The sequence below is a fragment of the Mytilus californianus genome, unplaced genomic scaffold, assembly GCF_021869535.1.
Source record: "Mytilus californianus isolate M0D057914Y unplaced genomic scaffold, xbMytCali1.0.p SCAF_5, whole genome shotgun sequence".
In the NCBI taxonomy this organism is placed as follows: domain Eukaryota; kingdom Metazoa; phylum Mollusca; class Bivalvia; order Mytilida; family Mytilidae; genus Mytilus; species Mytilus californianus.
The window spans coordinates 23,443,766-23,459,174 of record NW_026262701.1 but is presented as its reverse complement, the minus strand read 5'-3'; the positions used below and the strand labels follow the sequence as shown (position 1 = coordinate 23,459,174).

At 32.3% G+C, this 15,409-nt stretch overlaps 1 protein-coding gene and 1 long non-coding RNA gene across 7 annotated transcripts in view; one reads left to right on the top strand and one right to left on the bottom strand.

The window, feature by feature from the left end:
- The window catches only part of LOC127703040 (uncharacterized), a 925,706-nt gene that overhangs the window by 122,784 nt on the left and 787,513 nt on the right, over positions 1–15,409 (top strand). For all 6 annotated transcript variants that reach the window (XM_052207424.1, XM_052207422.1, XM_052207423.1 and 3 more), the window contains 9 exons: positions 5,671–5,700; positions 7,050–7,079; positions 8,055–8,084; positions 9,444–9,473; positions 10,392–10,421; positions 11,784–11,813; positions 12,790–12,819; positions 14,147–14,176; positions 15,025–15,054. In XM_052207424.1, the coding sequence (XP_052063384.1) occupies positions 5,671–5,700; positions 7,050–7,079; positions 8,055–8,084; positions 9,444–9,473; positions 10,392–10,421; positions 11,784–11,813; positions 12,790–12,819; positions 14,147–14,176; positions 15,025–15,054 (270 nt within the window). The remainder of the gene's footprint in view (positions 1–5,670; positions 5,701–7,049; positions 7,080–8,054; positions 8,085–9,443; positions 9,474–10,391; positions 10,422–11,783; positions 11,814–12,789; positions 12,820–14,146; positions 14,177–15,024; positions 15,055–15,409) is intronic.
- Positions 1–15,409, bottom strand: part of LOC127703059 (uncharacterized) — a 163,115-nt gene that overhangs the window by 45,134 nt on the left and 102,572 nt on the right. The window lies entirely within an intron of this gene.

Below are 15,409 nucleotides of genomic sequence, written 5' to 3'. Positions count from 1 at the left end.
AATATAGACATTTTGACACAAAGACTTGGTTCGGTCATAAATTGATACTTTATTGGCTACCCCTTGGAAAAGAAACAATGCGCGTTATGTAGAAACCTCAGAAGGGAACGCTTTATATTTTTTCATGCGACTAAATCAAATTTATTATTTTAGCAAGTATAAAGTCACAATTTAGCTTGAATTAAGTCTAAATTTGTTCCGGCTGTTATAAATTAATTCAGTATTTGCTAAATTTTAACCAAGGCTTTGGTATGCTAATACACAACAAAATTGACATTCTAAAGCCTTAAAATAGCTTTAGCTTGTAAAATTTGTCTACTGTTAAGATTAATTTAAGTTTTTAAACAAGAAAAGACAAGCACAGAAGGTATAGTTTTAGAAATTTGATTAAAAAAGGAGAATTTACACTTCGACATGGCATGTTTCACCAAATCACTTTTTTGTTGCATTTCAGTGTCAACTGCTAACCTTCATAAAATATTTATTTCTGAACCAATTTTCAAAACTAGCAAGCCAATTTGCTCGTTTAAGCTAGCAGAACACAGAAATCCATTTAAAGTGGAATTGGAAAAAAAAAATGTTTATCCTTAAGGTAGCAATACACAGTTAGAAGTTTAGTTTCGCATTATGGCCATGGTGAATTTTTTAAATATGAAAGTTTTTGTACAATAAAATAGATTTTTAGATAATTGAAGAATAATATAGCCTTCTTAGTGGGTTTATATGAACATTTAGATTGTTTTTAGCATGTTTTATAGGCAATTTTTCTGTTTGACAGTCCGTATTTTCCTATCCGTACCGCCCATAGGTTCATAAATTATTGTAGTATTTATCAACAAAGATTTTGCGCTCGATCTTTTCAATTCAATTTTATGGAAAAACGAGCAGAAATGCATATGAAATTTTTTTTGGACCTCTTGATAGATATATGTCTATGGATTCAGGAAAGGTATCACTGTAATTGATTGAAATTTTCCTTTGGACCAAATTTTGGAGACTTTTGTGACATGTTCACCCCCCTTTTATGCAATATTTTGTATCAAAGAAATGCAGATTGTTGCCATGGTTACACCCAAAAGAGATTATATTTTACCATTATAACCATTAGAAATCAAATCTATGGAAGATTCTCTTTCTATAAATATACACATGCATAACACAAATATTAAGCCTTATTTGTTAGAAAGGAAGGGAAAGAGGATGTTTAAAAATTATGAGTGTCAATTTTAAGTTTTTTTCCTAACTGTGTATTGCTACCTAAAGCTTTATATTTTAGTAGGTAGAAGACCTGGATGCTTCATACCTTGTATGCAGATACCTTATGATACGAAGTTTCCGCCTGTCATATGTCCATTGTCCTTGATCTCATTTTCATGGTTCAGCGACTGCTTGAAAAAAAAACCAGTGTTTTTGTCATGTGATTTTCTCACTTAGTATGAGTAATATGATAACTATATTTGGTATATGGGTTCCTTACAACGTCCGTCAAATAGGGTAAACCTGACCTCGACCTCAATTCATGAATCAGTGATCAAGGTTGAAGTTACATGATTATGTCCGTTTCTCAGATACTACATGCAGCAGGTCAGCTATATGTGGTGTATGGAATGATTGTAAGGGTATATGTCAGACTGGCAAGTTTTATCTGACCTTGATCTCATTTTCATGGTTCATTGGTCATTGATAATTTATTGTGTTTTGGTCTCTTTTTCAATTACTATAAGCAATAGGTCAACTATATTTTGTGTATGGAATGATGGTAAGTTGTACATGTCTGTCTAGCTGCTGTCATCTGACCTTGACCTCATTTTCATGGTTCATTTGACAATGTTAAGTTTTTGTGTTTTGGTCTATTTGTCACGTACTATAAGGAATAGGTCAACTATATTTGGTTTATGGAATGACTGTAAGGTGTACATGTCTGTCTAGCCGGTGTCATCTGACCTTGACCTCATTTTCATGGTTCATTAGTCAATGTTGAGGTTTTTGTGTTTTGGTTTATTTTTCAGGTATCATAAGCAATAGGTCAACTATATATGGTGTATGGAATGATTGTAAGTTGTATATATCTATCTAGCTGGTGTCATCTAAAACCTTGACCTCATTTTTATGGTTCATTGGTCAACGTTAAGTTTTTGTGTTTTTGACTGTTTTTTCAATACCCATAAGCAAAGGGTCTACTATATTTGGTTATATGGAATAATTGTAAGGTGTACATGTTTATGTGGCAGTTTTTATCTGACCTTGATGTCATCGTCATGGATCTTTAAAAATGTAAAGTTTATGTGATACTTGTTGTAAAACCTTTATCTCAGAATTTCAACCTAAAATCAATGGTCAGTAAAACAGTCGAGACATTTCAGCGTGTGCACTCTTGTTTTTACGAAATATATGTAAATAATCAACACAGTCAACAGTTATATGGGTTTACACTGTTTAACGAAGATCTAGACCTCTGCAATGCATTTCTCAGATACATAAGAGAACTCAACCTCTCCAGGAATGGCAAATTTCTCCGATTTCAATTATCATACTTCACATTTCGGCTCCAACTGCACCTGATACCTGAGCAACTGGGATCGTTATTGTCAACCTAAGAATTTGCTTAAATACGTCGCTCAAGTTTAAACTAAGCATTCAAGGACTATAAAAACAACACACTAGATTTTTGTCACCATTATATAATTTTAAGTTTTAGAAATCCTGTAAATAAAGGCAACAGTAGTATACCGCAGTTCGAAACTCATAAATCGATAGAGATAAAAACAAATCCGGGTTACAAACTAAAACTGAGGGAAACGCATCAAATATAAGAGGAGAACAACGACACAACAAAAACACAACATTAAAATGTAACACACACAGAAACGAACTATAATATAACAATGGTCATTTTCCTGACTTGGTACAGCACATTTTAAGAAAAAAATGGTGGGTTGAACCTGGTTTTGTGGCATGCCAAACCTCCCGCTTTTATGGCAACGTCAAACACAACACCAAAACGACAACATCACATGACAGGACCACAATACAAATAAATGGGAGAACATATAGGACAAAGAAACACACGAATAATAGCTAACAAAAGGTAATTTTGTTAATTTTAATCAACACGTGATTCTCAAGATTCCCGGTTAAAATTTGCATTATCATAAAATCACGTATATACACGTATCCCATACACAGCATGGCGATTGATTCGAGTTATATTTCATGGTCTTGACTATAACAATTTGTTTTCAATATACTATGCAGATGAACGTTCCATGATAATGAAAATAATAAAAGGATTCTTATAGAAGAAAGAATGTGTTCAGCTAAACCATAACAGAAAATCCATTTTTTTAAATGATTATAGTTCGCCTTTAAACTAGCCGATTTTCTCATTTTAAAAGCAAATGAGACTAAATAATTATTAATATTTAAAAAAAAAAAAAACACGTTCTTAAATCAAAAGACAAAGCCAGAGATTTGTAAGAACAAAAGAAAAGGCATCCATAGGTATTTATACGACCTTGAAGGATGACCCGAATGAACACGCTGTATAGTAAATTCTAAATTAAATAGGTTATTAGTAAATGCAAAACTCATATATGTCACAAAATTCCTTATTGAAAATCGGGACCCTTAAACACTTCATAAGACATCCATATCATCCGAGTAAAACTAGTATGTGAGTACGCAACAAGATTGCGAGAACGAATACACGTTTCTTTAAAATGTATTTGCATTTATGATAAAATTTATAGATAAACACATTTCCTAAATAGATCATTGTATTTTAGAAGGTGTGCTCGATTAAGAATTGTACTTTGTCATTTCGTTTAACGGGGGTGAGTATAAAAAAGCATAGAAAAAAAATAAGATAATAAGATTTCTTTGCGCAAAACAGTCAACACGGCACGTTTTTTTGTTATTTATTTTTACTGTTTAGATGTCTCCCCCCCCCCCCCCCCCCCTTCCCAATGCAGTGCACAAGATCACGACCTTGTTCAACGCCATTATATAGGTATCGACAAGATGTAGAACACCAATTCATATTTAGTTTGAAAATATAGTATACATAATTTGCAAGCAAACTTTACTTGATAATTTGTTAGTGGGTAGACTATGAATACTGATGATACATGGATGGATGGCTATACAACGTCCAGTGGCAAGTTAAATGCGAATCCAGAACGAGAACATGTTACTATGATATGAATAAGAACCCTGCTTTGTACTACACCGACATGCTGAGATGGATCTTTAACGTGCTAGGTCACACTTGTCACAAGGTAACTCCACCCAGGAAGCCGATCGACATTTCAACCTTCCCGGACACGTTATTCTTACTCCGGACCGAACGTCTTTGCTTTTACTCCTTAATGCCGCGTACAGTAAATCTTTGTACTTACAACCACGACCTTCCGCACTCGAGGCGAGCACCCTACCACTGAGGCGTTTATGAAAATTTAAGACACACATACATATATATTCAAGCCATATGAAACAAGAATAATTGTCGATAAGACATCATGCCCCCCCCCCCCCCCCCCCCCTTTTTTCATAGTGTCACATTTCTATGTCCATTGAACCACTAAATCCAGGTCAAACCCTAATTTGTTTTATAATTTTAAATATAAGTTTAATTTGGAACGGGACGGACGAACAGAACAGAAAATATAATATCCACCTGCAAGCATGAGTTGGGCATAAATCTTAAAGAACCTACTTAACAAAACTGCTTTGCAATATTCCATACATGTACGTTTTTCAGAAATATTTGTTTCAACGTCACAATCTGTGAGCAATGACTTTAATGGCACATACAGACTCTTCATAGTACCCATGCATCATATAATGTATTTTATATAATTCAAGAATAGAAGTAAAATAACAACTAATTTAATAAAGTGTAATGATTTTTTTTTAATATGCATTCTCATTCCTTTTATAAATTTTACGGAAAGGAGACAAAGTAATTTCTGATAAATGCATCAATGATCTAAATTTCTGCTTCTAACAAAAGTATCTTGAAATTAGAAATATGCTTAAATAAGAAGCAAGTCGAATACACCTTTTACTTTTGGATGTGTTTGAAACTCCTGGTTTAACTTTACACCGTAAAAATCAATAATGAGATTGTCATCTCGCGTAAGAATTCAATATTTTTATTTTTTCAGACTTAATTTCGACTTAGTAGTTTTCAGAATTTATCCTTTGAGAAGAACTAAATATATGGGTCAAGTGAAATGACCAAGTAATGATGGTGCATTTGATTACACGTAACTGGAATAATTATTCCCTTATAAAAGGATTGTTGCCAATAAAATCCTCTTGCATGTGATAACAAAACATATAAAGATTTAAAAAAAACAGATTGGGTTAACATTTAAACTTTATTCGATTCCAACACAATAAGTGTATTCAACTAACACAAATCAGTCCATGCTTCCCTCTATCATGCTTCAATGCAATAGACCGAGATACGTTTAGATAAGTTGGTTAAGTCGAGTACTGTCATTAAATTAGAAATCTCTAATATTACGCACAACATGATAAGGTATAACAGTGACGTCGTCCTGTAGTAGAACAACATCATTAGGATGTAAAAAGTTAATTTGATGCACCCTTATCAACTGACCATGTGTGAAAATTTGTTCTAATGTGTCCCGTTTTATATTTCAGTAAAGAAAGTTAAGACAGTTAAGCCAAAAGGTAAATATATTTGCATGTGTGTTATCTATCTGAAGTCATGCTGTTATCGTACTACATATATGGCCTCTTATTGTTAAATAGCGATAGTGTTATTGTATGATCGATTGCCCTTTCTTAGCATAGTTGAATTTGAAATAGAAATGTACAATTTGGCTCAACATATAAAAAACGCACTATAGTGCATGGACATACGTAGTGGTTACATTCAATCTGTTCCAATTGATTTCCTATAAAATCACATTTTTTGAACAACAGCAAAATTGAAGCTGTTTGTCTTTTGATTTTAGAAAAAAAAAAGAGGTTGAAGATACCATAAGGATTTCAACACTCACAAGTCAAAAGATATTGACACGCCTTAGCAACAACCAAAAGACCACTTAGAGACAAAAAAAGTTGCCAAAACACTACTAAGAATACTTATAGAATGAGCAACACGAACCCCAACAAAATATGGTTGTTTAAAAGATGCATATATAGAAATAAGAAGATGTGGTATAATTGCCAATGAGACAACTCTCCACCAAAAACCAAATGACATAGAAATTAACATCTATATGTCATCGTACGTTTTTCAACAGTGAGCAAAACCCGACCCGTATAGCTAGCTATAAAATGCCCGGAAACGACAAATGTGAAATTCAAGCGAGAAAACTAAGGCCTGATCTATGTACAAAATAATGAACAAAAAAACCCCATATTTGATATACAGTAACAAACGACAACCACTGAATAACAGGCTCCTGACTCTGGACAGGCGTTTACAAAATGTTGCGGGGTTAAACTAGTTTGAAGGCACCAACCCTCCCCTAACCTGGGACAGTCCGTCAGTGGTGTAACATTACAACATAAGAACAAAATATAAATCGATACAAAGCAGAAAATTTCTGAATGATATTTGGATTTTTTGTGATTGTTTTGACGTCAGATGTTTTTGTTTTCTTGTAATGGTTGAATTGGAAATACAGGTGTACAATTTGGCTCGACATATCAAAAACGAATTATAGTGCATGGACATAATTATTGGTTACCTTCAATCTGTTCTAATTTATTTCCTATTAAAACACATTCTTTAAACAAAAACAAAATTGAAGCTGTTTGTCTTTGGATTTAAGCAAACCGTGTTAAAAAATAGAAGCGGAAGATACAATTCTCGACACAATGGTTTGATTAGATCAACTTACACAAACTGAATATTAATAGATTTTCACAGACATTGACCCTACCCCTTCCAACAGAAATTAGTCTTGAAGTAGCAATACAATTCTCGACACTATGCCTTGATTAGATCAACTTAAATCAACTGATTATTAATGGATTTAGACTTTAATGAATCACGTTTTATATTTTAGTAACGAAAACTACGAAAATTATGCCTAAAGGTAAATACAAGTGCTGATATTTATTTACTGGATACTGCAACTAGTAATTGATTTCATAAAACCTTCCACAAAAAGCAGTGTTTTTATTTGTTTTGTTTTAATTTAAACTTGTTCCTTCTTTTTTTTTTTAAAGGGGTTCGAAATAAATAGATAAAATGGTGCAAAATAAAGAAATAAAAAAATTCAAATAAAGGCACAAAACTTCAAAATTGATAGCACATGAAGTTTGATTCAAGATTGTATTTAAAATAGTGTAATAAAAATAAAATTACCAATGAAGAAGAAAGAATGTTATCGTCTAGATTCAATCTGTATACTTACCAAAAAATAGTTTTCGCCTACGAATGAATGATAACAAGAACAGCATCAGTACACTGATAACATTTTTAGCTATGAAATCAAATGATGAAAGACTCGTTTCTAGTAGGGGGTTTATTAGATTTTTGTTCCGATTTTGTCTGTTGTTTTTTTTTACTTCATCTTATCCTGTGAGTGAAAGTAGTCTTTCCCGAAGCAATGTAAATATTCAACACAGTCAAAAGTTATAGTTCCATTGGGTTGACACTGTTTCTTGAAGTTCTAGACCTCTGCAGTGCGTTTATCGGACATACAATCCAACCTCTCCAGGAATGCCAGATTTCTCTGCAATTTCAATTTTCATATTTCTGGTTTCGGTTCATACTGCACCTTATACCAGAGCAACTTGACAATATAAATAGCATTAGTTTGAGGAAAAATGTATGAATTTCTGAATAATTTGCATACAGATGAAATCTAAAAGTTAAGATAGTCATTATAGCAAAAACTCGTATTGTGGTGTAGGCTGTAATATTACGCACCATATGCTAAGGAATAACAGTGACATCGTCCTGTAGTAGTACAATAGAATCGCGATGTAGCAAGTTGATTTGATGCACTCTTATAGACTGACCATGTGTGAAAATTTGTTCTAATGTGTCCCATTTAATATTTCAGTAAAGAAAGTTAAGATAGTTAAGCCAAAAGGTAAATATATTTGCGCGTGTTATCTATAAAAGTCATGCTGTTATCGTTTCTACATGAATGCCCTTTTATTGTTAAATAGCGAAAGTGTTATCATATGTAATACAGATGTACAATTTGGGTCAACATATCAAAAATGAACTATAGTGCATGGACATAAAGGTTACCTTCAATCTATTTCAATTGATTTCCTATAGAAACACATTCTTTAAACAACAACAAAATTGAAGCTGTCTTTGGATTTTAGCAAATCGTTTTGAAAAAAGAGGCGGAAGTTAGATACCATAAGGATTTCAACACTCATAAGTCGAGAGAAATTGACACTGCCATAGCAACAACCGAAAGACCACAAGGAGATAAATAAGTTGCCAAAACACTACTAAGAATACTTATAAAATGAGCAACACGAACCATAACAAAATATGGTTGTTTAAAAGATGCATCGATAGAAATAAGAAGATTTGGTATAATTGCCAGTGAGACAATTCGTCACCAGAGACCAAAGGACATAGAAGTTAACTTCTATATGTCACCATAAGGTCTTCAACAATGAGCAAAACCCGTTCCGCATAACCATCTATAAAAGGCTCCGAAAATACAAATGTCAATCAATTCATACGAAAAATCTAACGGTCTGATTTACATACATGATGTATATTGTAATGGATGAAAAAGAAATATGATATACAGCAACAAAGGACAACCACTGAATTACAGGCTCCTGACTTGGGACAGGCACATACAGAAAGTTGCGAGGTTAGACTAGTTTGAATGCACCAACCCTTCCCCTAATCCCGGACAGTGGTGTAACAGTACAACATAAGAACAAACTATAAAAATCAGTTGAAAAAGGCTTAACTCATCAGATCGATACACAGCAGAATATTTCTGAATGATATTTTTAAATTTTTTTTTATTATTTTGTTCTCAAATGTTTTTGGTTTCTTCTGATGTAAACATGCTTCTAATTATTTGTGATTTTTGTTTTGTTGAAATATATAACAAAACATTTTTACTGTAGATAAAATTTATGTTTAAATCTGTATAAAAAGGTCTTATTAATCAATTTAAGACGAAAAATGAGTAAAAATGTGACAATATTTTTTAAGGTACAAAATTGATTAAAATCCAACTAGAAATAACCATAACAAAAATATAGAAAATTGGTAGTGACGAATACTTATGGTCATGCACTGTGCTTGCCAAGCTAATGATGGCCGCGGAGACATTGACTTAAAACCTTCCAATAAACATTGGTCTTGGAGTATGAATACAGTTTTCCACATTATGCCTCGATTAGATTAACTAACGCGAACTGAATTATAATGGATTTGGACTAATGAATTACGTTTTATATTTCAGTGGAGAAAACTACGAAAATTATGTCTAAAGGTAAATACAATGCTGACGTTTATTTACTGGATACTGTTTAATAGATTTGTTACTGGATACAGTATAATTGATTTTTTACTGGATACTGTATAATTGATTTTTTACTGGATACTGTATCATTGATTTCATAAAACCTTCTATAAAAAGCAGTGTTTTTATTTGTTTTTGTTTTTAAATTTAAACCTGTTCCTTTGGTTTTATTCAAAAAGGGTTCGAAATAAATAGATAAAATGGTGCAAAATAAAGAAATAAAATTATCGAAATAAAGGCACAAAACTTCAAAATTGTTAGGACATGACGTTTGATTAAAGATTATACTCAAAATAGTGTAATTCAAATAAGATAACCAATGTAGAAGAAAGAATGTTATCGTCTAGCTTCAATCCTTATACTTACAAATGAATATTTTTCTCCTATGAATGAACAATAAAAAGAACATCATCTGATCCTGTGACCGAAAGTAGTCGTTCCCCAAGTTATGTAAATATTCAAAACAATCAACAGTTATATTTCCTTGGGTTTACACTATTTCTGGAAGTTCTAGATCTCCTCAGTGCGTTTATCAGACACATAAGAGAACCCAACCTCTCCAGGAATGGCAGATGTCTCCGATTTCAATGATCATATTTCGCATTTCGGCTCAAATTACACCTTATACCTGAGCACTTTCAAAATATAGATAGCATTAGTTTGAGGGAAAATGTTTGAGTTTCTGAATAATATTCATACAGCTGACATCTAAAAGTGAATAGAGCCATTAGAGCAATAAAGCGTATTTTTGTAAAGGCTGTAATATTACGCACCATATGCTAAGGAATAAGAGTGACATCGTCCTGTAATATAACACCATAATTGCGATGTAACAAGTTAATTTGATACACCCTTATCAACTGACCATGTGTCCCGTTTATATTTCAGTAAAGAAAGTTAAGACAGTTAAGCCAAAAGGTAAATTAATTTGCATGTGTGTTATCGATCTGAAGTCATACTTTTATCGGTACTAAATGTATGGACTCTTATTGTTAAATAGCGATAGTGTTATCATATGACCGATTTCCCTTTCTTGTCATAGTTGAAATAGAAATAGAAATATACAATTTGGCTCAACATATAAAAAACGCACTATAGTGCATGGACATAAGTATTGGTTACATCCAATCTGTTTCAATTCATTTCCTATAAAAACACATTCTTTAAACAACAGCAAATTTGAAGCTGTTTGTCTTTTGATTTAAGCAAATCGTTTTTAAAAAATAGGTGGAAGATACCATAAGGATTTCAACACTCATAAGTCGAGAGAAATTGACACGCCATAGCAAAAACCGAAAGACCACTTAGAGACAAAAAAAGTTGCCATAAACACTACTAAGAATACTTATAGAATGAGCAACACGTACCCCAACAAAATATGGTTTAAAAGATGCATCTATAGAAATAAGAAGATGTGGTATAATTGCCAATGAGACAACTCTCCACCAAAAACCAAATGACATAGAAGTTAACATCTTTCAACAGTGAGCAAAACCCGAACCGCATAGCTAGCTATAAAAGGCCCGGAAATGACAAATGTGAAATTCATGCGAGAAAACAAACGGCCTGATATAATTACAAAATAATGAACAAAACAAAAACCAAATATGATATACAGTAACAAACGACAACCACTGAATAATGGGCTCCTGACTTTGGACAGGCGTATACAAAATGTTGCGGGGTTAAACCAGTGTGAAGACACGAACCCTCCCCTAACCTGGGACAGTGGTGTAACAGTACAACATAAGAACAAACTATAAAAGTCAGTTGAAAAAGGCTTAACTCATCAGATCGATACAAAGCAGAATATGTCTGAATGAAATTTGTATTTTTTGTGATTATTTTGACGTCAGATGTTTTTGTGTTCTTGTAATGGTTGAACTGGAAATACAGATGTACAATTCGGCTCGACACATCAAAAACGAACTATAGTGCATGGAAATAATTATTGGTTACCTTCAATCTGTTCTAATCTATTTCCTATTAAAACACATTCTTTAAACAAAAACAAAATTGAAGCTCTTTGTCTTTGGATTTAAACAAACCTTGTTAAAAAATAGAGGCGGAAGATACAACTCTCGACACAATGGTTTGATAAGATCAACTTACACAAACTGAATATTAATAGATTTTCATAGACATTGACCCTAAACTTTCCAACAGAAATTAGTCTTGAAGTAGCAATACAATTCTCGACACTATGCCTTGATTAGATCAACTTACATCAACTGATTATTAATGGATTTAGACTTTAATGAATCACGTTTTATATTTTAGTAACAAAAACTACGAAAATTATGCCTAAAGGTAAATACAAGTGCTGATATTTATTTACTGGATACTGTATAATTGATTTCATAAAACCTTCTATGAAATACAGTGTGTTTTTTTTTGTGTTTTTGTTTTAAATTTAAACATGTTCCTTCGTTTTTTTTCAAAAGGGGTTCGAAATAAATAGATAAGATGGTGCAAAATAAAGAGATAAAAAAATTCAAATAAAGGCACAAAACTTCAAAATTGTTGGCACATGAAGTTTGAGTCAAGATTGTATTTAAAATAGTGTAATAAAAATAAAATAACCAATGAAGAAGAAATAATTATATCGTCTAGATTCAATCTGTATACTTACCAATAAATAATTTTCGCCTACGAAGGAATAATAACAAGAACAACACCAGTACACTGATTACATTTTTAGCTATGAAAACAAAAGATGAAAGACTTGTTTCTAAAAGGAGGTTTATTAGATTTTTTCCCGAATTTGTCTGTTGTTTTTTTCCTTCATCTTATCCTGTTACTGAAAGTAGTCTTTCTTGAAGCAATGTTAGTAATCAACACAGTAAAAAGTTATAGTTCCATTGGGTTTACACTGTTTCTTGAAGTTCTAGACCTCTGCAGTGCGTAGATCGGACATGCAAAGGAACCCTACCTCTCCAGGAATGCCAGATTTCTGCGATTTCAACTATCATATTTTTGGTTACGGTTCAAACTGCACCTTGTACCTGAGCAACTTGACACTATAAATTGCATTAGTTTGAGGGAAAATGTATAAGTTTCTGAATAATATTCATACAGCTGACAACTAAAAGTGAAGAGAGCCATTATAGCAAAAAAGCGTATTTTGGTATAGGCTGTAATATTACGCACCATATGCTAAGGAATAAGAGTGACATCGTTCTGTAGTAGAAGACCATAGTTGCGATGTAACAAGTTTATTTGACGAACTCTTATAAACTGTCCTTGTGTGAAAATGTGTTCTTATGTGTCCCGTTTAATATTTCAGTAAAGAAAGTTAAGACAGTTAAGCCAAAAGGTAAATATATTTGTACGTGTGTTATCTATCTGAAGTCATGCTGTTATAGTTACCAAATCTATGCCCTCTTATTGTTAAATAGCGATAGTGTTATTATATGATCGATTGTCCTTTCTTATAATAGTTGAATTGGAAATATTGATGTACAATTTGGCTTAACGTATCAAAAACGAACTATAGTGCATGGAGATAAGTATTGGTTACTTTCAATCTGTTCCAATTATTTCCTATAAAAACAGATTCTTTAAACAACAACAAAATAAAAGCTGTTTGTCTTTGGATTTTAGTAAACCGTGTTAAAAAAAGAGGCGGAAGATACCATAAGGATTTCAACACTCAACAGTCGAAAGAAATTGACACTGACATAGCAAAAACCGAAAGACCACAAAGAGACAAACAAGTTGCCAAAACACTACTAAGAATCCTCATAGAATGAGCAACACGAACCCCAACAAAATATGGTGGTTTAAAAGATGCAGAAATGTCTGAATGATATTTGTATTTGTTGTGACTATTTTCTCGTCAGGTGTTCTTGTTTTCTACTGATGTAAACATGCTTGTAAACATAAATGATTTTACTTAAGTTGAAATGTATTAAAAGAAATTTATTACTATACATATATTATGGTTGAATCTGTATAAAAAAGTCGTGACTAAACCATTTAAGACGGAAAACCATTAAAAATGTGACAATACTCTCTCTAAGGTACAAAATTGATTAAAAACTAACCAGAATTGAACATAACAATAATATTTGAAAAATTGTTTTATATGAAAAAATTGAAAAATCGGTATTGACGAATACTTTATGGCCATGCACAGTTTAAAGATAAAAAGATGTGGTATGATTGCCTATGAGACAACTATCCACCAAAGTTGAAATGAAGTGGATGTTAGCAATTATAGGCAACCGTACGGCCTTCAACAATGAGAAAAACCCATAGTGTATAGTCTGCTATAAAAGGACCCGACATGAAAAATATGAAACAATTCAATTGAGAAAACTTACGGCTTTATTTATGAGAAAGCAATTTATGAAAAACAAATATAATAGAAATGAACCAACGATATCCACTGAACTACAGGCTCCTGATTTGGGACAGGCACATAAAGAATGTGACGGGGTTAAACATGTTTGTGAGCGTTCAACCCTCCCCTGTGCTTGCCAAGCTTGTGATGGCTGCGGGGATATTGACTTTAAACTTTCCAACAGACATTGGTCTTGATTTAGCAATACAATTCTCGACGTTATGCCTTGATAAGATTAACTTACGTAAACTGAATAATAATGGATGTAGCCTTTAATGAATTACGTTTTATATTTTAGTGGAGACAACTACGAAAATTATGCCTAAAGGTAAATACAATTGCTGATGTTTTTTAACTGGATACTGTATAATTGATTTCATAAAATCGTCTATAAAATACAGTGTTTTGATTTGTTTTTGTTTTAAATTTTAACTTTTTCCTTCGTTTTTTTACAAAAGGGGTTCGAAATAAATAGATAAAATAGTGCAAAATAAAGAGATAAAAAATTCAAATAAAGGCATAAAACTTCAAAATTGTTAGCACATGAAGTTTGATTCAAGATTATATCTGAAATAGTGTAATTCAAATAAATTACCAATGAAAAAGAAAGAATTTTATCGTCTAGATTAAATCTGTATGCTTACCAATAAATATTTTTTTCATGAATGAACAATAACAAGAACAGCACCAGTACAATGATTACATTTAGTACCTATGAAATCCAATGATGTAAGACTTGTTTCTAAAACTAGAGATTAATAGAGTTTCTTGAAGTTCTAGACCCCTGCAGTGCGTTTATCAGACATATAAGAGAACCCAACCTCCCCTGGAATGCCAGATTTCTGCGATTTCAATTTTTATATTTCTGGTTTCAGTTCAAACTGGAACTTAGTTATACCTGAGCATTTTGACAATATAAATAGCATTAGTTTGAGGGAAAATGTATGAATTTACGATTAACATTCAAACAGCTAACAAATTAAAGTGAAGAGGGCCATTAAAGTAAAATTGCATACTTTGGTGAAGGCTGTAATATTCCTTATCACATGTAAGGAATAACAGTGACATCGTCCTGTAATAGTACAACATATTTGCGATGTAAGAAGGTTATTTGATGCACTCTAATAAACGGACCAGGTGTGAAAATTTGTTCTAATGTATAACGTTTTATTTCAGTAAAGAAAATTAAGATAGTTAAGCCAAAAGGTAAATATATTTGCATGTGTGTTATCTATCTGAAGTCATGCTGTTATCGTTTCTACATGTACAGTATACCCTCTTATTGTCAAATAGTGATAGTGTTATCATATGATCGATTGCCCTTTTTTGTAATAGTTGAACTGGAAATACAGCTGTTCAATTTGGCTTAGCATTTCAAAAACGAACTATAGTGCATGGACATAAGTATTGGTACCTTCAATCTGTTCCAATTTATTTCCTATAAAAACACATTCTTTAAACAACAACAAAATTGAAGTTGTTAGTCTTTCGATTTTAGCAAACCGTGTAAAAGAAAGAGGCGGAAGATACCATAAGGATTTCAACATTCATAAGTCGAGAG